The sequence below is a fragment of the Carassius auratus genome, unplaced genomic scaffold (assembly GCF_003368295.1).
Source record: "Carassius auratus strain Wakin unplaced genomic scaffold, ASM336829v1 scaf_tig00026259, whole genome shotgun sequence".
Taxonomy (NCBI): domain Eukaryota; kingdom Metazoa; phylum Chordata; class Actinopteri; order Cypriniformes; family Cyprinidae; genus Carassius; species Carassius auratus.
The window spans coordinates 80,275-106,266 of NW_020525500.1; the positions used below are offsets into that span (position 1 = coordinate 80,275).

At 37.5% G+C, this 25,992-nt stretch overlaps 1 protein-coding gene across 3 annotated transcripts in view; it reads left to right on the forward strand.

Moving 5' to 3' along the window:
- The window catches only part of taf2 (TAF2 RNA polymerase II, TATA box binding protein (TBP)-associated factor), a 139,461-nt gene that overhangs the window by 46,859 nt on the left and 66,610 nt on the right, over positions 1–25,992 (forward strand). For all 3 annotated transcript variants that reach the window (XM_026250973.1, XM_026250974.1, XM_026250975.1), the window contains exon 15: positions 301–366. In XM_026250973.1, coding sequence (XP_026106758.1) covers positions 301–366 — 66 coding nt within the window. The remainder of the gene's footprint in view (positions 1–300; positions 367–25,992) is intronic.

The following is a 25,992-nucleotide window of genomic DNA, read 5'->3' on the forward strand; positions in this document are numbered from 1 at the left end:
AACGCACACATTCACTCTGAATGTGTTAACCTTTTACTGTGATTTCTTTATTCTGTAAGTGTAAGGAACGTCTTTATATTCAATACATGATGTTATCCCTTTACAGTTACTGTCATAAAATGCTTGAATTACATGTTGACTTGAAATTCTAAATGTAATATCCAATAACAGATCATTATAAATTTTATTGATTATTTGTTGCAGCCCTAAACCTAATATAATTTATAATATTTTCTTGTCGTGAAAATAATAACAGAAGCTGGCATGGCGTTAAACACAAAACAATTCTTTCTCTGCCAGGAACAAGAAGAAGAAAATCCCTCTGATGAATGGAGAGGAAGTCGACATGGACTTGTCAGCCATGGAGTAAGCTGTTTTTATATTTTATGAATTTATCACACACATATGAGTGAATGTTCCAACTATTAAGTGTGTAATACTTAGGAATTCAGGTACGGTACATTTCAGTAACATTTAAGATGAATGCCTTTGAGCATACTTTGTCCAGTAGCTGTAATTGTTTCAGCACTATACCTCCCTGTTATACATGCACACTATATTAATATTTTGCACAAACGAGAAAAATAGGTTAATTCTCACTGGTCCTCTTATGTTATCTGGCATCTTTCTCCTTTGATACAAATTTTAGTTTCATCTGACCTAGGGGTATGCCAGTATGAGTATTGGTACCGAATGGTTCACGGTAGGGCTGTGCGATATGGTAAAAAAAAGATGATTTTTTTTTAATCAATTTTGCGATTTCGATTTTAATCACGATTTTGGCACACAGTCATAAATGCATTCAGTATAAATATTAAATATATTTCCAAAAGAAAACCGATGAGAGCTTTATCAAATGTCTCTAGAACAGAGATAAGTCAAAATAATCACTAAGATGTCAAACAAAATGTCTAGACATATGGAACAAAAATTTTATAAAACTGTGTTCAGGGATTTTTATTTTTTTGTCATGCATTGGTCATAGAGCTCACTGTAGCGGTGCCTCATGTGTTATATGTTTTGCCCAATATATTCATTGCCCAAGGGTCACATGTACTCCATCTGCAGTGCATATACAGTAAGTTGTGTACGAGGTTCAGAAGCAGCAAAGAGAGCTCATTATTGTAATGTGAAAGCACATTAAAATAATGCTTGAGCGCGAATCTATCCACTTGCACCAGTGATGCACGGGTCAATGTACTAATAACCCGACCGACATTTTCAACTAACCCGCCCGCAACTCAGACTGCAAAAAAATAAAAAATATTGTACCCGACCTACATTTTTAAAAAGCAGTAAATGCTCATCATAGCATCATTTGACCATAGGAACTTAGGCAAAACTAACTAGGCAAAAAACAAAGCAAAAAAACTTTATTATATTTTTTCAAGAATTAAAAAAAATCGTCAGTAAGCTCATAATTTGTACCAAAATAGTCTAGTCTGGCTATGTCTATTTGTACGTTTCTGCAAGGTCAGCAGACATTGAGGCTCGGGTTTGTTCCGATCTGAGCTCGTGAGCGGAGAGCGCATTTCTGAATATCCCGATCCGCTCGCTCATTCCGTGCGGTCTCGCTCAACCCAGAATGGCCTGCTGGTTCGAAAATATGCAAGGAGTCATTTTATTGTTTAGTAATAAACTGGTGTTTTTGGCGTCGCTGCAAAGATGTTGACAAAGTTGACAATGCAGACTCACCATGAACGCAAGAGAGAAATGCACATTTCATATGGACTACATCATCAGAGAGTAGCCCATTTATTTTGGTTGGAATATTTTCGTTTAAAAGAAGACATTTCAAGCTTTTTTGTAATATATAGCCTATATTTCTGTGAGGCACACACTGAGTTTAGTTCACATGCAATGCAAGTGATCCTGCAATATTAAATACGGGCAACTGACTGATAAAACATTGATCAAAATTAAGATACAATTTATACAAAATCTTTTAAAAATAGTTTTCTATGAAACAAAACTTAATGAAGTCGTCAACTTGAGAACAGGCCATGTGTGTTTTTTATTGAACGTAACCGACACTTAGGCTAGGCGGCACTAGGAATGTACTTTTCTCTGATTCTTCTAAGATTTTTACTTCAGCAGATCAGCACAGTGCTCAAACAACAGATTTTTGACACAAACGCTAAAACTAAAAACATTGGGACTGGAATAATACTACAAAAAAAAGACTTTGTCTCCCACTGCGAACAGCTTGCATTCCGGAGACGGGAAAACAAATGCCTACATTCAAACAGAAGAGAGAGAAAATGCCTCCTGTTGGATCTACTTGTTGCATGAACTGCTGAAAACTTCTACAAAGGATTGTGATTCTTGAAACAAAGTTACTTTCTGGACTTCCAAAACAGACGGAACACTTAGCAGACCGTCGTCATGGACCCCCTCAGCATACAGCCGGTGAGTCCCATGAATCTTCTGAATCTCAACAGTTTATACCAAGTGTAGAGGAACAAGCCAAAACTGATCGCCACACTAATCGTTGGCACAAACAGGGAGCGAGACCCAAAGGAACACGAGATATCAGATTGACACGAGTTTCTCGTATTGCTGCCATAGCTTCCTTTACCCCAGATTCGACTATGACAAGGCTTGTGAATACTGGAATTCTACCACCCCCTATACATCTGGAGAACAGATTTGAAGCATTAATGAATGTGGGCGAGGAATCCCCAAATGTGATTAAACATGGATCTGATCAGCCAGCAGCTAACACCGCTACTAACAGGCGGTCAAGGTCGAGCAGACAGCGGCATTCAGCTCAGAGCGCAGCCGAGCCCAGGACTCTGATAGTGGGTGACTCTGTTATCAGAAACATCCATAGCAGGACTACAACAACATGCTGCCTTCCTCAAGCAACGGTCTCTGATTTGAACAAGGAACTTCAGAACATTCTGATGAAGCACAAGACTGCAAATCAAATCATCATCCATGTGGGGAAGAATGATATTCGGAAAGAGCAGTCAGAACTCTTTAAGAAGGACATCATTGAACTCTTTGAAACACTTCAAAGACTCAAAGTTCAGTCGTTCATCAATGGACCACTCCCGGCAAGGGGAACAAATGTTTTCACGCTTGCTTGGGCTGAACACATGGCTACAAAGATCTTGCAGCATAAAAGGAGTAAATTTCATCGACAACTTCAATCTTTTCTGGGGCCATAGACAATTGTTTAAACCGGATGGCCTCCACCCAAACAAACTTGGTGCAAGAGTGTTTAAGGACAATATTTACTTCTCCCTTCGTCATCCTTCAGATAGACACTATCCATGCTGAGCCCTGCCCACAGAGCTCACAGACTGACTGTGATGTATCAAAACAACTACAAGATTCACCACCCAAGTACTACTTTCTGGAAAACAGCCAGGAAAGCCAGGACAACACATCACAGCCACCGGAAACACCAGAGACACAGCCCATCTCACCAGACACATTATCACTCTCTCCAGCATCTCCAATTCTGTGCTTCTCACAGAAAATGGAGGAATTAAACCTATATAAACCGGTTCAGCACATCCAACTTTCTAGAAATAATGAGGTTGCATGATGTTGTTCTGAGAGGCCACTGTGGAAACCCTGCGCTATTCTGGCCTCGGTGCTACTGGCCTGAGCCTATGAGCCCCGCCCGACCCGCTTTAAGCCCTGGCTCGCACTGGCCCGACAGTGGAAATGCGGCTATTGACCAGAAACACGCTCCGCCTTCACTCCGTGAATAAAGTATTTCAGTATGTTTGAAATGTTATGTTCATAACATAGCATATAAAATAATAATAATAAATATAGCTGCAAGCAGCAATTACGGGGTTAGGCACTCCAACGGCAAATGTAGGAGCTAAGCATCGCATGAAGCATCACACCAAATACATTAATGAGCAATAACAGCAATTTTGGAATTATTGTTATTGAAACGGCTAAAAAAAATCATAAATACTACCTCTAGTAGCATGATTACTTGGCTTATCAAGTTTGACCAATAGGTGGCACTGTTATAAAATCAATTTGGTGTACTCTGTGTGACTTTTCAATGACACACACAAAGTTTGGTGTCAATATGCCAAAGCATTCCAGGGATACAGCCTCAAGTGTCATTTTCTCATTGTGCCTCAAATTCGTCGATGTGGTATGCGAAAACGGTTTTGTCTATCGACACAAAATCCATAACTTTGCGTTAGCATAGTCTGAAGATCATTTGATTCGAATTTGGTGAAAATCGGACATAAGGTTGATGAGGAGTTCGAAAAAGTATGTTTTCAACATAAATCAAAATGGCAGACCGGAAGTTCAGCTTACTATGGCATATTTGGTATCTTTGTTATCGGTATACGCCAGGGAATATTTTGAGCCCAGTTTCATTCAAATAGGCTAATGCAATAAAAAGTTATTAGCATTTTAATAAGTGTAATTACTCATGGTTAATTAATTATTTATTACTCTTGACCAATAGATGGCGCTGTTACCAAATTTATGGGGCATGGTCAGTGTGAGGTGGCGATGACACATACAAAGCTTGGTGCAAATATGTCAAAGTGTTGCAGAGATACAGCTCAAATGCATTTTGGCACCCTTCCAGCAAATTCGTTGATACGGTAAATGAGAACCGTTTCATATATCGACACGAAATCCATAACTTTTTGCCAGCATGGTCTGAAGATGATTCACGTCAAATTTGGTGACGGTCTAGGAGTAGTTCGAAAAAGTAGGTTTTCAACATTAAGCAAAATGGCGGACAGGAAGTATGGCCAATTTTCACATAATTGGTATCCATGCTCTCGGCATGACCCACAGAATATAGCGAGACCATTTTAATTTTAATAGTCTAATTTATTCAAAAGTTATTAGCATTTATGTGATATTTCATTATAACTATTGGCCACAAGGTGGCGCTGCCACCAAACTTTTTGAGTGCCTTCAGGGCATGGAGCCGAATATTTTTGTAATTATTTTCGTACCGATACGATGCTGCGTTCAAAAAATACAGCATTTTAAATCATAATTCAAAATGGCCGACGCCTTAAATGGCCGACACGGGAAAATTTCATATCATTCGACTCGACATGATGCACTGAATCTTAAGAGACCAGTTTTGTGATTTTTGACCAAACCATTCAGAAGTTATAAGCCAAAATATGCATTTTTCATATCTCCTGACCACTAGGTGGTGCTGTGTCGAAACACTGCAGGTAATCTCAGGTCATGGTTATTATAACACACACCAAGTTTGGTCTCAATATGCCAAACCGTTGCCGAGATATAGCCTTACATGCATTTTTGCGTGCTTTTCGTCAAATTTGTACACGTGTCATTCAACAACGGTTGGACGAATCAACTTGAATTCCATAACTTTTTGCCAGCATGGTCTGAAGATGATCTGAGCCAATTTTCGTGAAAATCGGACTAACCGTCTAGGACGAGTTCGAAAAAGTAGGTTTTTCGAAAAATTTAAGATAGCGAAAAAACTAAACCTTGCGATTTTTGAATTTCGGGATTCATTTGACTTGGCTCGAGCCAAGGATTCAGAGGAAAAAATAATTTCAATTTTCTGGCTTACGGTTCAAAAGTTATTCGCATATAAACATTGAAAGTTTGGACAAGTGGTGGCGCTAGAGAGTTGGAGTTAGAGACTTCAAATTTGCTATGGTTAATATTGGGACTGTCCTCTATCAGTGTGCCAAATTATACAACTTTCCCGCAATCGGTTCTATGGGCTGCCATAGACTTGTGGCGGAAGAAGAAGAAGAAGCAGAATAATAAATATAGCTGCAAGCAGCAATTACGGGGCCAAGCACTCCAACGGCAAATGTAGTAGCTAAGCATCGCATAAAGCATCACACCAAATACATTAATGAGCAATAACAGCAATTTTGGAATTATTGTATTTGAAATGGCAAAAAAAAAAAAAACACCAATACCACCTCTAGTAGCATGATTACTTGGTTTATCAAGCTTGACCAATAGGTGACACTGTTATAAAATCAATTTGGTGTACTCTGTGTGACTTTTCAATGACACACACAAAGTTTGGTGTCAATATGTCAAAGCATTCCAGGGATACAGCCTCAAGTGTCATTTTCTCATTGTGCCTCAAATTCGTCGATGTGGTATGCGAAAACGGTTTTGTCTATCGACTCAAAATCCATAACTTTGAATCAGTATAGCCTGAAGATCATTTGATTCGAATTTGGTGAAAATCGGACATACGGTTGATCAGGAGTTCGAAAAAGTATGTTTTCAACATAAATCAAAATGGCGGACCGGAAGTTCAGCTTACCGTGGTATATTTGGTATCTATGTTATCGGCATAAGCCAGGGAATATTTTGAGCCCAGTTTCCTTCAAATAGGCTAATGCATTAAAAAGTTATTAGCATTTTAAAAAGTGTAATTACTCATGGTTAATGAATGGTTTATTACTCTTGACCAATAGGTGGCACTGTTACCAAATTTATGTGGCATGGTCAGTGTGAGGTGGCGATGACACATACAAAGTTTGGTGCAAATATGTCAAAGTGTTGCAGAGATACAGCCTCAAATGCATTTTGGCACCCTTCCAGCAAATTCGTTGATGCGCTAAATGAGAACCGTTACGTATATCGACACAAAATCCATAACTTTTTGCCAGCATGGTCTGAAGATGATGCACGTCAAATTTGGTGAAAATTGGGCTAACGGTCTAGGAGGAGTTCGAAAAAGTAGGTTTTCAACATTAAGCAAAATGGCGGACAGGAAGTAAGGCCAATTTTCACATTATTGGTATCAATACTCTCGGCATGACCCACAGAATATAGTGAGACCATTTTAATTTTAATAGACTAATTTATTCAAAAGTTATTAGCATTTATGTGATATTTCATTATAACTATTGGCCACAAGGTGGCGCTGCCACCAAACTTTTTGAGTACCTTCAGGGCATGGAGCCGAATATTTTTGTAATTATTTGCGAAACGATACGATGCTGCGTTCAAAAAATACAGCATTTTAAATCATAATTCAAAATGGCCGACGCCTAAAATGGCCGACACAGGAAAATTGGATATCATTTGACTCGACATGACTCACTGAATCTAAAGAGACCAGTTGTGTGATTTTTGGCCAAACCATTCAGTAGTTATAAGCCAAAATATGCATTTTTCATATCTCCTGACCACTAGGTGGCGCTGTGTCGAAACACTGCAGGTAGTCTCAGTTCATGCTTGTTATAACACACGCCAAGTTTGGTCTCAATATGACAAACCGTTGCCGGGATATAGCCTCACGTGCATGTTTGCGTGCTTTTCGTCAAATTTGTTTACGTGTCATTCGACAACAGTTGGACGAATCAACTTGAATTCCATAACTTTTTGCCAGCATGGTCTGAAGATGATCTGAGCCAATTTTCGTGGCAATCGGACTAACCGTCTAGGACGAGTTCGAAAAAGTAGGTTTTTCGAATAATTGAAAATAGCGAAAAAACTAAACCTTGCGATTTTTGAATTTTGGGGTTCATTCGACTTGGCATGAGCCAAGGATTCAGAGGAAAAAAGAATTTCCATTTTCTGGCTTACGGTTCAAAAGTTATTAGCATACAAACATTGAAAGTTTGGACAAGTGGTGGCGCTAGAGAGTAGGAGATAGAGACTTCAAATTTGCTATAGTTAATGTTGGGACTGTCCTCTATCAGTGTGCCAAATTATACAACTTTCCCGCAATCGGTTCTATGGGCTGCCATAGACTTGCGGCGGAAGAAGAAGAAGAAGAAGAAGAAGAAGAAGAAATATAGCTGCAAGCAGCAATCACGGGGCCAAGCATTCCAGCGGCAACATCAGGAGCTAAGCATATGTAGCATCAGACCAAATGCAACGATGAATAATGAAATTAATAATTGCATGATTGTAATTGAAATGGCTGAAAATCGTTAATAAAAGTTCCACAGCGAGGAGCTAAGCATGGCATGGAGCATCAGACCAAATGCAACGAGTAAGAAAAGCAATTATTGGAAGAGTGTAATTGAAACAGCCAGTAAAACTCCAGTAAAATGATGCATTATCATTTTTGGAAAATAGGTGGCGCTGTAATCAAATCGCTTTGTTGTGTTCTGTGGGAGGTGACAATGTTGTGGGCAATTTCTTTCAAAATACTTACAGACCTTTAGGGCAATGAGTCGAACATGCCCACTGAGTTTCGATCCGATCGACTTCCATTAACCTTGTCAAATAGGTGCTTAAAGTTGTTTGGCCAACGGCGGCCATGTTTTTTAAGATAAGTGAAATTCCTCATAGAGCACTTGTGCCACATTGGGCCATATCAATTTTCAAGTTGATTGGATCAACGGTTGCTTAGTTATAGCCATTTGATTTTTTTTTTTCATCCTGTAGCGCCACTAAGTGGCAGATATGGGAAAAAAATAATAATTTGACTAAAGTTTTTGTTCATGCATATGAGTTCTGAGTTTGGTGAAGATATCTCATTTTGTTCCCGAGTTATAGCCTTTTTCGTAAAATTGGTCCACGAATTTGAATGCTTTGGGTCACCTGGTTTTTTGTTCAGTCTTGATCAAACCACTGCAGTAATATTCTCAGGACTCTCTAGATCAATAACTTTGAAAAAATATGTTGTATTTTGTCCTTTGGTTAGATAACATTTAAACAGGCCTAAAAAACAAAAGATTTCTGTTGTGAATGGCATTAAACTGCAAAAAAAAAGGGGTAATATAATCACACATGCATTAGATCTGTATTTTTTCTAAACAATCATGCAAAATTTAACAGAGATTAGGTAAAAAAGAACACTGTAATATTTATAAAGCTTCAAAACCCAGTGTTGAATAAAAAATTGCAATTATAACCACTAGATGTCACCGGAAGACCACTAATGAGCTCACTAAAGACTAAAACATTACAGTTTATGGGCTTGTTGAGGGATTCATCTAGAAAAAATGTATATTACTATTATTTAATATTACTGTTCAAGCATTTCAGATCACATTGAGTCAAAGTTTACCAATTTATTCATACAGATATATCTAATGTTTATAATTATGCCAGATTATGATTGCAATGAAACCTGAAAAATGACATAGAAGCCCATAAAAACAGAAGACTTGCAATAGGTTTTATCACCCATCATTTATTTTAATTATCTATATATATAACAAAATGTGTGCATCTGTGTGTGGGTTTAAGCATGCTTATTGAGTATTAATATAGTAGTTTAAACGTTTCATGTTTTTGTGTGTCTGTAATTCTGTTCTATTCTTTTACTGTCAGCCATATCTAGGTTATTTAAAATCAGTGCAGTACTATTATCTAGACTGTGAAATTATACATAAATTGCGTATGCTTCTTTGGAATGAAATTAAGACAACATATAACAGTTATAAAGGTTAAAGAGACAGTGTTGAATGATAAATTGCATTTACGACCACTAGATGTCACTGGAAGACCACTAATGGGATTTGCAGAGATATAGCCTCAGACTCATTTTGTGAAGATGCCTGACATCTGAAGCAGCGCTGTACAAAAACGGTTTCGTCTATTGACACGAAATCCATAACTTTTTGTCAGCACGGTCTGAAGATGATCTGATTCAATTTTGGTGAAAATCAGACAAACGGTTGAGGATGAGTTTAAAAAAAAAGGTTTTCAACATGAATCAAAATGGCGGACAGGAAGTTTTGCTTAATATGACATAATTGGTATGTATGTTGTCGGCATGTCCCAAGGAACATTTTGAGACATGTTTCATGATAATAGGCTAATGCAATCAAAAGTTATTAGCATTATTGGAAATGTAATAATTAGCGGTTATTGATTGGTTTATTACTCTTGACCAATAGGTGGCGCTGTGACCAAAATGATGTGGCGTGGTCAATGTGATGTGACAATGTCACATATTAAGTTTTGTGTAAATATCTCCAACCTTTGCAGAGATACAGCCTCAGATGCAGTTTGGCATCTTTCCAGCAAATTAGTTGGTACGCTAATTGAAAACGGTTACGTGTATCGACACAAATTCCATAACTTTTTGCCAGCATGGTCTGAAGATGATCCAAATCAAATTTGGTGAAAATCTGAGCAACGGTCTAGGAGGAGTTCGAAAAAGTAGGTTTTCAACATGAATCAAAATGGCGGACAGGAAATTTTGCCAAAATTGACAAATGGGGTATCGGTGTTCTCGGCATGACCCAAGGAATCTATCAACATCAGCTTTGTTACAATAGGCTAATGTATGCAAAAGTTATTAGCATTTTTCGAAAAAATCGTTATAACTATTGACCACAAGGTGGCGCTGCCCCCAATTTTTTTGTGTACATTCAGGGCATGGAGCCGGACATTTTTGTAATTATTTGCGAAACGATACGGAACTTCATTCTTAAGATACAGCAATTTACAACTAAATCCAAAATGGCCGACGCCCAAAATGGCCGAATTGGGAAAATTCGGTATCATTCGACTCGGAATGATGCACTGAATCTAAAGACACCACTTTTGTGATTTTTGGCAAAACCGTTCAGAAGTTATGAGCAAAAACATGCATTTTTCATATCTCCTGACCACTAGGGGGCACAGCGCCGAAACACTGCAGGTAGTCCCAGGGAATGGTTGTTATAAGACCCACCAAGATTGGTCTCAATAGGCCAAACCGTTGCGGAGATATAGCCTCACGTTCACGTTTGCGTGCTTTTCGAAGAATTCGTTCATGAGCTATTCGGAAACGGTTTGAGAAATCAACTTGAGTTCCATAACTTTTTGCCAGCATGGTCTGAAGATTATCTGATTCAATTTTCGTGACAATCGGTGCAACGGCCTAGGACGAGTTCGAAAAAGTAGGTTTTACGAACAATTGACGATAGCGAAAAAACTAAGCCTTGCGATTTTTGAATTTCGGTGTCCATTCGACTCGGCATGAGCCAAGGAATCACAGGAAAAAAGAATTTTCATTTTGTGGCTTACGGTTCAAGAGTTATTAGCATCAAGTTTTTGAAAGTTTAGACAATTGGTGGCGCTAGAGAGTTTGAGTTAGAGACTTCAAATTTGCTACGGTTAATGTTCAGACAGTCCTCTATTAGTGTGCCAAATTATACAACTTTCCCGCAATCGGTTCTATGGGCTTCCATAGACTTGGGGTGGAAGAAGAAGAAGAATAATAACGCCAACAAACACAATAGGTGCCTTCGCACCTTCGGTGCTTGGCCCCTAATAATAATAACGCCAACGAAAACAATAGGTGCCTACGCACCTTCGGTGCTTGGCCCCTAATAACGCCAACGAAAACAATAGGTGCCTACGCACCTTCGGTGCTTGGACCCTAATAATAATAACGCCAACGGAAACAATAGGTGCCTCGCACCTTCGGTGCTTGGCCCCTAATAATAAAAAAAACTGGAGAGTTTCAAAGTGGCTTAGGCTATGTGTAAACTTTTTTCCCTATATCACATGCCAAACTAATCTTTAATTGCTGCTTTCTGCTGTGAAAATTTTGCTTGTGATGAAAATAACATCTTTGTCAGTTATTTTATCTAAACAGATCGATTGACTTCAAGATTTCAAAATCAGATAGCATGCTGATAATGTAGCACTGTAAGATTACATTTGTTTGAACGCATTATTGCGAAAGCGTTTGAGTGTGAATCTGTTTAAATCATGCTTTAACCCGAAAATAATCAGTAAAAGAAACAGACAAACTCTTAACATCCCGCTCGACTCTTGCAGTCAACCTTCTGATCAAGCTAAATATGTTGGCTGTTGGCATGAACTTTACTCGTGATAAGAAGCTTATATTCAAGTGTTTGTGCAAAAATTATTAATGTGCATTAATGACAGGAAGGCACAGTCTCATCACTTTAATTTTTCATGATAATGAATGTATAATTTTTTTAATTAACATATCGTGGTGTCTCACATTGGTACATTAAAAATATATCTAGCTACAGAAAGCTTGAAATGTTTTTAAACAAAAAGGAATAGTGTAATGTATGAATGTTGCATTTATCTCGTCGGAGAGAGCCAGCACTGTGAATATAACCAAAACAACAGTCCTATATAAACCGGTTCAGCAAGTGAATGCCTCATAAGACATTGTCCATATGAAAGAGCAATTCACACCTTTATCTCGACCCCACAAGCCATGAATAACTATCCAAAACCCAACCCCCTCCAGCTGAACAGAATTCGGTCTGTGTTTTGGCTCTGAGGAACGGTGTATTACTGGGCTGAAACATGCCTGCACTCAGCAGCACTACTCTTTGTATTCATAATTTTCTCGCAGCCCATATTATTATTTTCACAAAACCATAATGATAATAACAATTCATCAATTAATAATTAAGCATTATTTTACGAAAATCATTGTTATTTGTGATCGTGGAAGTTTGCGGGAGGCTTTAAGACCAAGCGGAGTCCTCTGTTCCCGCCTCACAGCGCGCGGGTCTCCGAGGCTTCACTGTCTGCGTTTGACTTTACTGAATCAGACTGAGGCGAACTTATTGATCATGAGCCCAACATTTAGCAAGGCAGGAAAATTCTAACGGAAGGAAGACATAGGCTATATCATTGAGCTAATGCTGTTAAAGAAAGAGAGAAGTCTAGGACTATTCTTAAACTTGGAGCTCAATAATATTGAAGTACATATCCAAACACCAGAAACGTTATGCATTTTATGAATAATGAAATGTTATGAAAATTATGCATTTTATTTATTCCCATGCTGTATGGTTGAAATAATATTTTATATTATATAAAGTTCCGTTGTTTAAAAAAATGCTTTATTGGCTAATGTTTCATAAACCTTCAGTTGTTATGCTCTAAAATCCATGCCATTATTAATTTCACAGTATTTTTACCATCTTAATGACTAATCTTTAAAGTCACAGTTCTATAGCCTAATGGTCAAAATTACTCAGGCCAATGGTATTTTTAATGACTTATTATTATTATTATTATTATTATTATTATTATTATTATTATTATTATTTGAATAATTGTAGCTTACATAAATAGGTAAAGCAAAACAAATATTCGGATTGTTCCTTATTTTTTCCCTTGTTTTCCTAAAGAATAAACATGTATTTTTTACAAGAATAAACATGATAACATATTATTAATTAATAAAAATAATTTAAGCAATTAAAACCTTTTTTTTAACTTGAATTTAAATACTATTAAACTAACTTTAAATTCTCAAGGAGTTTAGAAGTAAAAAAAAAATTCTAAATTAACTTGTGTTAACAATATAATTAGAACTAACAATATAATTAGATTTTTTTAAAAAGAAAAAAAAAAATCCAGCACTTCTCCTTCAATACTGATACTGCGACTATTGACAGTTTGTACATATTCATTCGTTGCCATTTTTTGAAAAAAAAAAATTTCTCCCTTACAAAACAAATTTGTCCATTCTGATGCGCAATTTTACCTTAAAGGCAATTTACCTAATGGCTGTTGATGACTATTTGAATTGAATTCTGCCAAAGTGCGCGCTTTTATGTGTTCGTTAAATGCTTATGCCAGTGCTCATGTCTGAAAATAATAAAAGAAGAAGAAAAAAATCACATAAAAACATTAGGATATAGCTTATATTTCATTAGTAGCATATTTTTGATGTAAACAATAACATTTTACAAACTGATAGTTTTTTTATTTTTATTTTTTTTAGCATGTGGTGCAGGCCGCATTAGAATTTGTGATGGGCCGCGGGTTGAGAACCACTGCTTTATATAAAACATTTTTAAAGCGTCCACAGCTGAGCTTTGCGGGAGGCTGATCTGCGCCAGATCGCGTGAAGTGAATGTAATGAACAAAGTCATTTTCAGATGCAATGAAAAAAAAAAAAAAAAAACATGGATAACCTAGATTAGTCCCAGGCTCTGTTCTGAAGAAAAATAATTATAATTACTGTTAACACACACATATATATATATATATATATATATATATATATATGTGTGTGTGTGTGTGTATATGTGTATATGTATATGTGTGTGTATATATGTGTGTGTGTGTGTATATATGTGTATATATATATATTAGGGCTGTCGCGATATACCGGTATTGACCGTGATATTCAGTTAAACAATTCAATCAATCAATCACCTTTATTTATATAGTGCTTTATACAAAATACATTGCGTCAAAGCACTGAACAACATTCACTTGGAAAACAGTGTCTCAGTAATGCAAAATGATAGTTAAAGGCAGTTCATCATTGAATTCAGTTACATTGAATCCAACTAAGCAAGCCAGAGGCGACAGCGGCAAGGAACCGAAACTCCATCGGTGACAGAATGGAGAAAAAAACCTTGGGAGAAACCAGGCTCAGTTGGGGGGCCAGTTCTCCTCTGACCAGATGAAACCAGTAGTTCAATTCCAGGCTGCAGCAAAGTCAGATTGTGCAGAATAATCATCTGTTTCCTGTGGTCTTGTCCTGGTGCTCCTCTGAGACAAGGTCTTTACAGGGGATCTGTATCTGGGGCTCTAGTTGTCCTGGTCTCCGCTGTCTTTCAGGGCAGTAGAGGTCCTTTCTAGGTGCTGATCCACCATCTGGTCTGGATACTACTGGATCCGGGCGACTGCAGTGACCCTCTGATCTGGATACAGACTGGATCTGGTGGCTACAGTGACCTCGGAATAAGACAGAAACAGACAAATATTAGCGTAGATGCCATTCTTCTAATGATGTAGAAAGTACGGTGTTATGTGAAGTGTTTCCGGTTCCAGATTACCTAATTAATGCAGCCTAAAAATCCTTTAACGGATTTGGATATTAAAAGCATATTAGTATGTTATGTGTATGCCAGGTTAAAGAGATGGGTCTTTAATCTAGATTTAAACTGCAAGAGGGTGTCGGCCTCCTGAACAATTTTAGGTAGGTTATTCCAGAGTTTAGATGCCAAATAGGAAAAGGATCTGCCGCCCGCAGTTGATTTTGATATTCTAGGTATTATCAAATTGCCTGAGTTTTGAGAGCGTAGCGGACGTAGAGGAGTATAATGTAAAAGGAGCTCATTCAAATACTGAGGTGCTAAACCATTCAGGGCTTTATAAGTAATAAGCAATATTTTAAAATCTATACAATGTTTGATAGGGAGCCAGTGCAGTGTGGACAGGACCGGGCTAATATGGTCATACTTCCTGGTTCTAGTAAGAACTCTTGCTGCTGCATTTTGGACTAGCTGTAGTTTGTTTACCAAGCGTGCAGAACAACCACCCAATAAAGCATTACAATAGTCTAACCTTGAAGTCATAAATGCATGGATTAACATTTCTGCATTTGACATTGAGAGCATAGGCCGTAATTTAGATATATTTTTGAGATGGAAAAATGCAGTTTTACATATGCTAGAAAAGTGGCTTTCTAAGGAAAGATTGCGATCAAGTAGCACACCTAGATTCCTAACTGATGACGAAGAATTGACAGAGCAACCATCAAGTCTTAGACAGTGTTCTAGGTTATTACATGCAGAGTTTTTAGGCCCTATGATTAACACCTCTGTTTTTTCTGAATTTAGCAGTAAGAAATTACTCGTCATCCAATTTTTTATATCGACTATGCATTCCATTTAGTTTTTCAAATTGGTGTGTTTCACCGGGCTGCGAGGAAATATAGAGCTGTAGGCTAGTGACAATGCCCCTGAATTTTCGAGATACCCCTTCCGGAGGTAGAACTAAACCCAACAATGTTTTTCCTCATCTCTAAGGTCTCCCATATATGAAATGGATTCTTGGCTAAAAATATTTTACTGCTAAGATTGTTAAATTAACAGATATTGTAATACACCACAAAATCAATAAAGGACTAAAATATAGCCTGTCCGTATGGGAGTTAAGGCATATAAACTAATGCAGATCAATCACACAAGCTCTGAGAGCTTTGACACTTGACATGTTTGTAGTCAGGAAGTTGATTTAACTACTAGAAAAGACTGGATGTAAATATCTTGATGTATGGAATAAATAGACACATGTAAACACATATCTAAAATAAGCGGACATGCACAAATTCAATATCTATGCAGAATATTTTCATTTACTTTGTGCTTGCTTTGCCTAGCATTATCATAGAAACACATATGATGGCTTGTTGGAAAGGTGAGGTTGTGCTGAATCCAGCAATACGAAATATATATATGTATATATATGATAAAAGAGAAGTGTTCTGTCACTCAATGTATGAGGTGTCCAAAATGAATGAAAATGGAACACTGACATAATTGAGTCCAAACCCATTCATTATCAGTGGTGAGGAGAATGTTGAGAAAATCAAATATAAGAGACATCAAAAAATATTAAGTATGGCACCCTTTACTATATGGAAACAAAGATTGAAATCGAAAGATAACACCTTACCATAGCACAAACAGGAGACCAGGAGTTTTAACTTAATGAACTTTTTAATAAAACTATAACTTAACTTCACACAATACAACCTAAATTACTGTCTTAAATAAAACAAATGGCAATCTAACTAAAGAAACAAACACTCTTCGGGGAAATGAGCCCTGTCTTCTCAGGCTGTTTAGTTTATTTTCTAGCAGCAACCATTTGGAACATCAACTGCTTTTGGTAACCATTGGAGAAGGGTCTGGCTGCAGACTTGCACTTGCACTCTCAGACACTGCTTCTGCTAGCGACGTCACTTGCAGTCTTTATTTTTTATTTTGTTATATTTATTGATAACTTTTTGTTTGAATTTCCCAACATTTTATAACAGTGGCCATGTGGTGAAGACAAGAAAAAATAAACTAAATTACAATGTCAATTGCAATCGCTACTTGCACTCTCCGCTACCTGTGACTTCACTTGCAATCAACACAAATCGTGCATGTTGCCACTGGAGACAAGACGCTGTGGTTGTGATTAAACGATTAAAACTAATTTAGTACTATAACGTACAGGGTCCTGCAAGAAAAAGACAAGCACAGACCTTGGCCACAGAACAGCAGAATATGAACCCAATGCACAAAGTCTTTTGTTAAGCGTTTTCCTCCTGTAGAAAAAACCTAACACTTAATATGGCATAATGTATTCAGACACATTAAGTTCAATTAAAAGATCAAATTCGATATATAGTTATTATTCAATGTACTGCAAGTCAAGCAGATGGCTATGAACACAATGTGCAAACTTTGTCCTCCCATACAACATAACGCTTAATGTGGCCTAATAACAGACTAAGATGATAAAGACAATTTAGTAGGCCTAGCCTATATGTCTTGTTGTTGACTCTAAGTATATACAGACCAGCAAATATGAACGGGCATTATGCATTAAGTGATTTTAAAAGGATCAACTCCGTACAGGCAAGAAGACGAGTACAGAACGCAGTGCGTTAAATTGTACATTAAACATTTTCCTCCTATAGAAAATCATTATAAATAAAACACATAATGTAGGTTAATGGAAAGACAGTGATATAAACAAGTTGTAGACAGTTTATTCTATATGGAAAAATGCTTAATGTGAAACTTTGCATGTTGCGTTTATTCTGGGCTCACCTGCTTGCCTGTACATATTAGTTATGTATTTTAATAAAGTAGAGAAGCATGAGTTTGGCCTTTCTCATCTATGTCCATTATGCCACATTTTGCAGTATGTGAGGAAAACACTATATACATATTCCGTATATTAATGAACTGTACATTTAATTTGATATTTTAATAGCATCTTAATATATTAAGCCATGTTAAGTGTTTTTTTTCTACGCTTAGCTAGAGACTTTGTGCAAATGTTCATATTCTGGTGTTCTGGCCATGGATTTGCCAATCTTGTCTTTTTCTTGCAGGACCCTGTACGTTATAGTACTAAATTAGTTTTAATAATTTAATCACCACCACAGCGTCTTGTCTCCAGTGGCAACATGCACGATTTGTGTTGATTGCAAGTGAGATCACAGGTAGCGGAGAGTTCAAGTAACAATTGCAAGTGACATTGTAATTTAGTTTCTTTTTTCTTGTCTTCACAACCTGGCTTTATAAAATGTTGGGAAATTCAAACGAAAAGTAATAAAAAAAATAAACAAAATAAAAAATAAAGACTGCAAGTGATGTCACTAGCGGAAGTGCAAATGTCTGAGTGTGCAAGTCTGAGAGTGCAAGTACAAGCCTACAGCCAGACCCTCTTGAAACATTTTGGGGTCAACCCCCCATGATGTTACAACTGCAACACACCACTCATCCACATTGTCATCAGTGACAAAGTGGGTCATATTTGGACAGTCAGGGCAAGAGCAAAACCCTGTGCAGGTCAAGCCCACAGAAAGACACTGGCATTTGGTGGCATCGGTGCAGTTTTCGTTTTTACAGTAGAGGTGGGTGAGGTCTCTAACTCCTTTAGGTGCTGGTGCCTTCTGGAACATCACAGATTAAATGCAGCCACCTTCTCTGAGCCTCCATCCTCTACCAACTGGGTTCCAGAGAAGAGTTTTGGCCAGGTGGCTGTGATGCCACACTGCTGTTTGGTACACGGCTCTCAGCACATGTTGCTGGAAGCCATCTTCTGTTGGGGGTAGATTTGCTGCTGACACCTCAGCTCATCCAGGTTGGTGCTAGGATGCCCATCTTGGTGCCTCTTCTTTGTCTTTCAAGATCTTTGATTGAGAGTTGGTGGTCATATCTATCAAAAACTATAACGACACAGCTGTTACCTTCCTTTCCCGTTAAAGTTGTGATCTTTTTCCAGACACACTCACCCAGGTCATTGAACGTTTGAAAGGCTGAATCATCGAGACTTTGAAGAAGATCCATGCCATCAATGATGTATGCTGATGGTTCTTTTACACTTGGCAGTTGCTGTTGTCGTCTTTATGCTTCCATCATCAAAAAACAAAGAGGCTGGGACAAAATCATGTCTAATCTGAGATACAAGATTTTTATGACTTGGGAGCGGGGAGATACGAGGTTACGCACTCATTGATAAGAATGTTAAAGACACAGATGTCGCTGCTGCCAGCAGTGTTCATCAAGTCTGCGGTCGCGTCAAACCTTTTGACAAGAGATAAGGCTTTAAGGGGTAACTAAACCCCTGGTCAGAGCCTAACTCCACCCACTGGAAATATTTGAAAAATGCTGAAAAGTGGGCAGAGCACAGCGGAGATAGAGGGGACAAACCAAGGGCAGGGCTGAGTGGGTGGGGCGTGAACCTGAGAACCCGCAGTGACCGATTAATTGACAACTGTTGTCAGAGTCGCTAAAATGGAGAGTGACTCTAGTGACGCAATTAGTTTTGCAACAGGGCGTTCATTTGAAGTAGAGGACTTTTCTCCCCCACCTTCACCTGAAGTGGAGGATGTCGAGGTGTCTGAGGACACAGGGCCAGGGCCTGAGCCATATCAATTCAAGCCACTGGCTCAAACTGCGGTCTTAACTCCCGGACGATGCTAGCAAAGCAGCCGCGCAAGAGAGAATGGGGCCAGTCTCCGAGTAAGGCACTGCGTTGCTTTTCAGCGTGAGCTGTGTAGAGGAGCCCATTTCCACCTCCATTGCATCGGAGAGGAATTCCGCGTAAAATGCAGTTTGCACACTCCATTTCTAGGGGGGAACTCACAGTCTTTCAGGCCAAGTGCATGCAACCACTGGTGCCTAATTTTCAAGTCTGCTGGAAAACTATACAGTCCGTGCTGTTGCAACCAGCACATACCATCCTGACCACTGTAAATAAATCTATGCTAACTTGAAGCTATCCTAACTGATGCAATACTATGCTACTAACTATGCTTCTAACAATACTAAGGTTATACTAACAACTATGCTAATTAACGACATAGGCTACACAAAATAATCTAAATAACTATATAAATGCTATGCTAAATAGATGCTAAAATTCTCTATCCTGATCATTTTCAAATCTCGCAATTCCAACTCATGACTCACTACAGTGATTTTGACGGAACAAGATGGTTTGATACTGCCAAGGGCGTGGTAGCTCGTACCAAGGGCATGGTGAGCTGGTATCTGCTTACGTCACGTACCACCGCAAACATCCAATAGGAAAAATCTAAAAATTAAGGCAAAAATGTATCTGCCACAAACAAAGTCGACGGTCGCGTTGAGCCTTTTGACAAGAGAAAAGGCTTCAATAGTTAACCAAAGCTAACTGTAGTTACATACATCTTCCTAAACTCTATTTTAAACGTTTAAGAGCTATAAAAGTGAAGCAGAACAAAAAACGATGAGGTGACTAGGCTGTAATAGGCGGAAATTAGCCTAATCTGCACGCAAAGTTACTTTCGTGGTTCACAGGCTTCCTTCTGCACCGAAACATTACAGCTATGGATTTTTAACAAAACAAGCCTACTCAAATGTATCTAACCTAACTATTTTCATTCGTTATTGTAAGAAAAAAAAAACCGAGTTATGCAAAGATAGGCTTACTTGGCACCATTAGACAGACCTTTTTTCTCCCATAAATAAAACCTCTTAGCCTACTTGGGGCATTTTACATGCACAGTGCCAACTTTGAGTCAGTAAAATAATAATAAAAACAATAATTTAATGCTGGTATCCAAAACATTTAATTCAATACAAGTAGAATTAGAAATTAGATACAATTTAAAACTTCAATGCACATGGATAATAAGCCTAGAAATAATAACCCTAGTACTATCGATCATAACATACTTCTACAGAGACCGGAAAACTGGGTCAGGCTTTCTAGGATGGTACTCAAATGGTTCAGGTCATACTTAGAAGGGAGAGGCTATTATGTGAGTCTAGGAGAGCATAAGTCTAAGTGGACGTCCATGACATGTGGAGTCCCACAAGGGTCAATTCTCTTGTATATGCTTCCACTAAGTCAAATAATGAGAAAGAACCAAATTGCCTATCACCCAGATTTACCTAGACTTATCTCCAAATTAATACAGCCCAATAGGAGGATCTTTGATGACATCTTTGTACCTATGCGCGAGTGGTTGTGTGGCAACAAAACAAACAGTATAGCGGGCTGTAAAGACGCGACGAGCACTTTCAAGAGAGTTAGCGGGCGAAATCCTCAATATATAAGCACTTTAACATCTGAAGACCGGAGGAGGTTTGGAGAGAAGCTCAAAATTTGTATTGGTGACAAAATCGAACTTATTCAAAGCCCATATGAGATCTGGGATGACAAAAAACGTCGGTCCGACTCACCCGTGTCTTGGCCACCAATCTGCTGGGGAGACATTTATTCTTATTTAATAGAAACCCCTGGACCCTTCACTCATGAATGATTAAAGGCTTTCAAAAGTCTGGAGGCCTATGATTATTTTGTTTCTCGAAAATTTGGGCCGATCTTTTCTGCCAAACATAAAGTAGTGATTGTGCTAAAGTCTTCATTGATCAGTGTTCTTATTTACTTATTTATTTATTGAAAATGTAGTGACTGTTGTACCAATTCAATTGTGTTCAGTGTGAGACTTTCAATGGCGTCTGTACTAATGGTGAAAAATTGTATATCACAGCTTACACATTTCTCCTTCTTTCAAATCCACTCTTGGAGAAATATCTGTATTGAGTCATGTAGCAGCTTTAATGTTTAAAGTAGAAGCAGCTGTCAGGATAGGACTTACAAATTCTGCATGTACTAGTGAGGCTTGCAGCAAAGCACAGCTACAGAATGATGTGAGGAACATAGTCTGGGTGCTGTGGATTGCGTTTGGGACACCTGAATCAGAAAGCGAAAACATATGACTCGGTTGATTTGACTCCGTTTTATTTATTTTTATTCAATCTTCTATAAATAGTCACTAAGACTTACCATGAACAAAATGTGCCTCACAAACTCAATCAGAAGCTTCAAGCTTTCTTCGGAGCGTCCAGGTTCAATCGCCTAATTGCACGCAACCATGTCTTTCGTTTTTCGCTATCCTTTTCGGAGGGAATTCGAAAAAACTTTTTATCAGGCCCCCAACTAACTGTACAATAGACCACACAGCAAGAGTGAACCATCCTCTTCTCTAAATCCTCCTCCAAACGTGCAAAACAATCAAATTACAGGTATCTAGCGATGTTTCCTGCCACACGATTCCCATGATGCAACGCGACAAACATAAACAATGATGTCACAAAAGATCCGCCTATTGACTCCCTCTGCCAATGCATTGATAAAATTAATAGTTGGATCAGAGCTTTCCTCAGTTAAACAAGGAAAAAACTGAAGTCATTGCATTTGGAAACAAACATGAAGTTTTCAAGGTGAATGCATACCTTGACTCTAGGGGTCTCACAAAAAAAAAATCAAGTCAGGAATCTTGGTGTGATTCTGGAGACAGACCTTAATTTCAGTAGTCATGTCAAAGCAGTAACTAAATCAGCATACTATCATCTCAAAAACATTGCAAGAATTAGATGTTTTGTTTCCAGCCAAGACTTGGAGAAACTTGTTCATGCCTTTATCACCAGCAGGGTGGACTATTGTAATGGGCTCCTCACCGGCCTTCCCAAAAAGACCATTAGACAGCTGCAGCTCACCCAGAACGCTGCTGCCAGGATTCTGACTAGAACCAGAAAATCTGAGCATACCACACCAGTCCTCAGGTCCTTACACTGGCTTCCAGTTACATTTAGGATTGATTTTAAAGTACCTTTACTCGTATATAAGTCACTAAATGACCTAGGACTGAAATATATTGCAGATATGTTCACTAGGGGTGTAACGATTCACTCGTTTTCTCGATGCATCGATTACAAACCCTGTCGATTCATATGCATCGATCTTGAAACATGATTTTTGAATCCTGAATCGCCGATCTTGGACAGTAATCGATTCAAAATGCTAAGAATCAAATGAATCGCGATTTCTATAGCGATTCAATGCTTTCAAAATGTATACACATTAAATTACTACACGCACAAATTAATGGAGACCTTGAAGAGTGTTCGTGAATCTTGCCTCTTATCTGTCTTTCACGCGCTCCACCGTTTACCGCCTGACACTGTCACAGGATTGCGCTCGCGCTCCGTTCGTCTCTGACGCAGCTGACGTGTGATCTATAGGACTCGTGGCCAGTAATGCTAACGTGAAGTAGTTTCTGTAGTTTGTCTGTGGCTCTCTGCATCTTACCGACAGAGTTACCGGAGCCATCGACAGCTGTATTTATTCCATGGACGGAGCAGAAATGTAAGTGTCTAAATCATACGCACAGATCCATTGAATGTTAAATGTTTTTAAACAATGCGGATGAACCGAATATATGAGAAACTTTTAAAATTAACCACAGCATTAACAACGAACTTGAAATAAGAGATTTATGAGTGACCTTGAGCGCGAGATTTATCTGATAATCAGATGCATGAAAGTAGCGTTTGTTTCATTAGCAAACAGACATCTGACGCGTTTTCTCTCAGAATCATTCGCTGATGGAGAGGAAAAGTTAAATAGAGATGAAGACGTTTTCACACTGAAATAGAAGCGATCTTGCTCTCATAGATGTGCCAGACTATATCTGCAGCTAAACTGAATTTAAGCAGAATGAACTGATGAAACTAAAAAAAAAAAACAAACAATTTATGAATGATGCAGTGCTAATTGACATTTATTACAGTACAGAAACTATAAAGTATGTTTTCTACCTTATTCTGTGCAGAAAATGTAAATAATCGCTAATTAAATGTAGCCTAGTATATAAAACAATCATAAAATTGCCATTAGGAAAAAAATATCGATTACAAATGATTGATTATTGTCCAGCAGTGTATTTGATTTATTACAGCTAATTAAAAGTAATTAAAAAAGAAGATAATTCCTTGTAAAATTATTAATAATAATAATAATAATTATTATTATTATTATATAGGATACATATATAAAATGATTGTATTTGACATTTATGTCACTTCTGAAATTATGGCTACGCCCCTGGTGTGTGAAAATGTTAGCTTATACATAATACTCTTTAAGCTCTTTTTTTAAAAACTTGGCTTACATACATTTTTACATATGCCATGTCGCATCATTAAACTAGCATTTAACAATGGACAAAAGTTTTTTTTTTTTCTCTCTAAACATAAATGCTAATGTAATTTGCCCCCTGACTAAGCATTTAAAGAATTTAGTAGAAGCATTTAAATAATCCTGTGAATGTACTTAAAGAATGCAGAATCGAATCGTTATAATCGAATCAAATTTAATTTAATTGTGAATCGAATCGAATTGAATCGTTCTAAATTTGCAAAAATCGTTCTTGAATCGAAAACCTATGAATCGTAATCGAACCGAATCGCTGCCTTGCCAAAGATTCACAGCCCTAATGTTCACTGAATATAAACCTAACAGAGCACTCGGATCACTAGGATCAAGTCAGTTAGAAATACCAAGGGTTCACACAAAACAAGGGGAGTCCTCCTTTAGTTACTATGCTGCCCGCAGTTGGAATCAGCTTCCAGAAGAGATCAGATGTGCTAAAACACTAGTCACATTTAAATCTAAACTCAAAACCCATCTGTTTAGCTGTGCATTTATTGAATTAGCACTGTTTAATGTCCAAACTGATTGCACTATATTTTCACTGTTTTTGTTTAACTGTTTTTAAATTCATTTTAGTTAAGTAGTTTTTTTTCATCATTTTAAAAGTTTTAAAATTGCTTGTCTTTATTTTTGTTATTATTTTTCTTAATGATTATTTTACTTTATTTTATGTAAAACACTTTGAATTACCATTGTGTACGAAATGTGCTATATAAATAAACTTGCCTTGCCTTGTAATAAGTAGACATTTAAAATACATCAATAACTGATATCATAGTTTAAAACCGATAAAATCAGAGTTAAGGCTTGCTTTACGTGTTGCTTGATGAGGATTTCTCTATCGTTGTGACTTAAAATCCTGAGGACACAAAATGGTGTGGAAGCTCCTGCCGCGGAGTGAAGAAGTGGCGTTACGAGGATTCTCAGACAGTTGAAGTGTCCAATGGAGTTAAGAGATTTGCTCTCAATCTATTTTCAACACTTTAGATTGTTTACGACGTGGGGTTTGACCAATAGCATTGAATTGTGAAAAAATTTGAAATAGACTAAATTTGGACATGCAAGGATTCTGCCCGACAGTAACGATATTTTAATAAAGGTGTTCCATTCCAATGTTAATCTGATTCAATTGGATCTGTGGTTCATATGAATTGTATAGTATACTGTGCCTTATGAAATGTATCATTATTAAATATATCATAAATATAGATCAGCACTTACCTAATGTAAGTTACCTTTCCAACAAGCTATTATATGTGTTTCTATGATAATCCCAGGCAAAGCAAGCACAAAGTAAATAAAAACATTATGCATAGATATTAAATTTGTGCATGTCCGCTTATTTTAGATATGTGTTTACATGTCTCTATTTATTCCATACATCAAGATATTCACATCCAGTCTTTTCTAGTAGTTAAATCAACTTCCTGACTACAAACATGTCAAGTGTCAAAGCTCTCAGAACTTTTGTGATTGATCTACATTAGTTTATATGCCTTAACTCCCATACGGACAGGCTATATTTTAGTCCTTTATTGGTTTTGTGGTGTATAACAATATCTGTTAATTTAACAATCTTAGCATTCAAACAAATGTAATCTTACAGTGCTACTACATTATCAGCATGCTATCTTTTTTTGAAATCTTGGAGTTAATCGATCTGTTTAGATAAAATAACTGACAAAAATGTACTGTTATTTTCATCACAAACAAAATGTTCACAGCATAAAGCAGCAATTAAAGATTTAATGCTTACAACGTTATTAGTTTGGCATGTGATATAGGGAAAAAAGTTTACACAAAATAGCTTAAACCCTCCTGTTATTTTTATTATTATTTTTTTTATATGCTACGAACATAACATTTCAAACATACTAAAATACCTTATCAATGGAGTGAAGGCGGTGCAAGTTTCTGGTATCAATGCGCTCGGAGGGGAAGTTGTTGCTGCTCACAGACTCAATACAGATATTTAATAAAAATATTAAAACAAGCAGGGCTAAATAAAACAATAAAAAACGCATGCCAGGTCTACACCTGACACATGGGTTGGGGTGATCCAACAAAAGACAA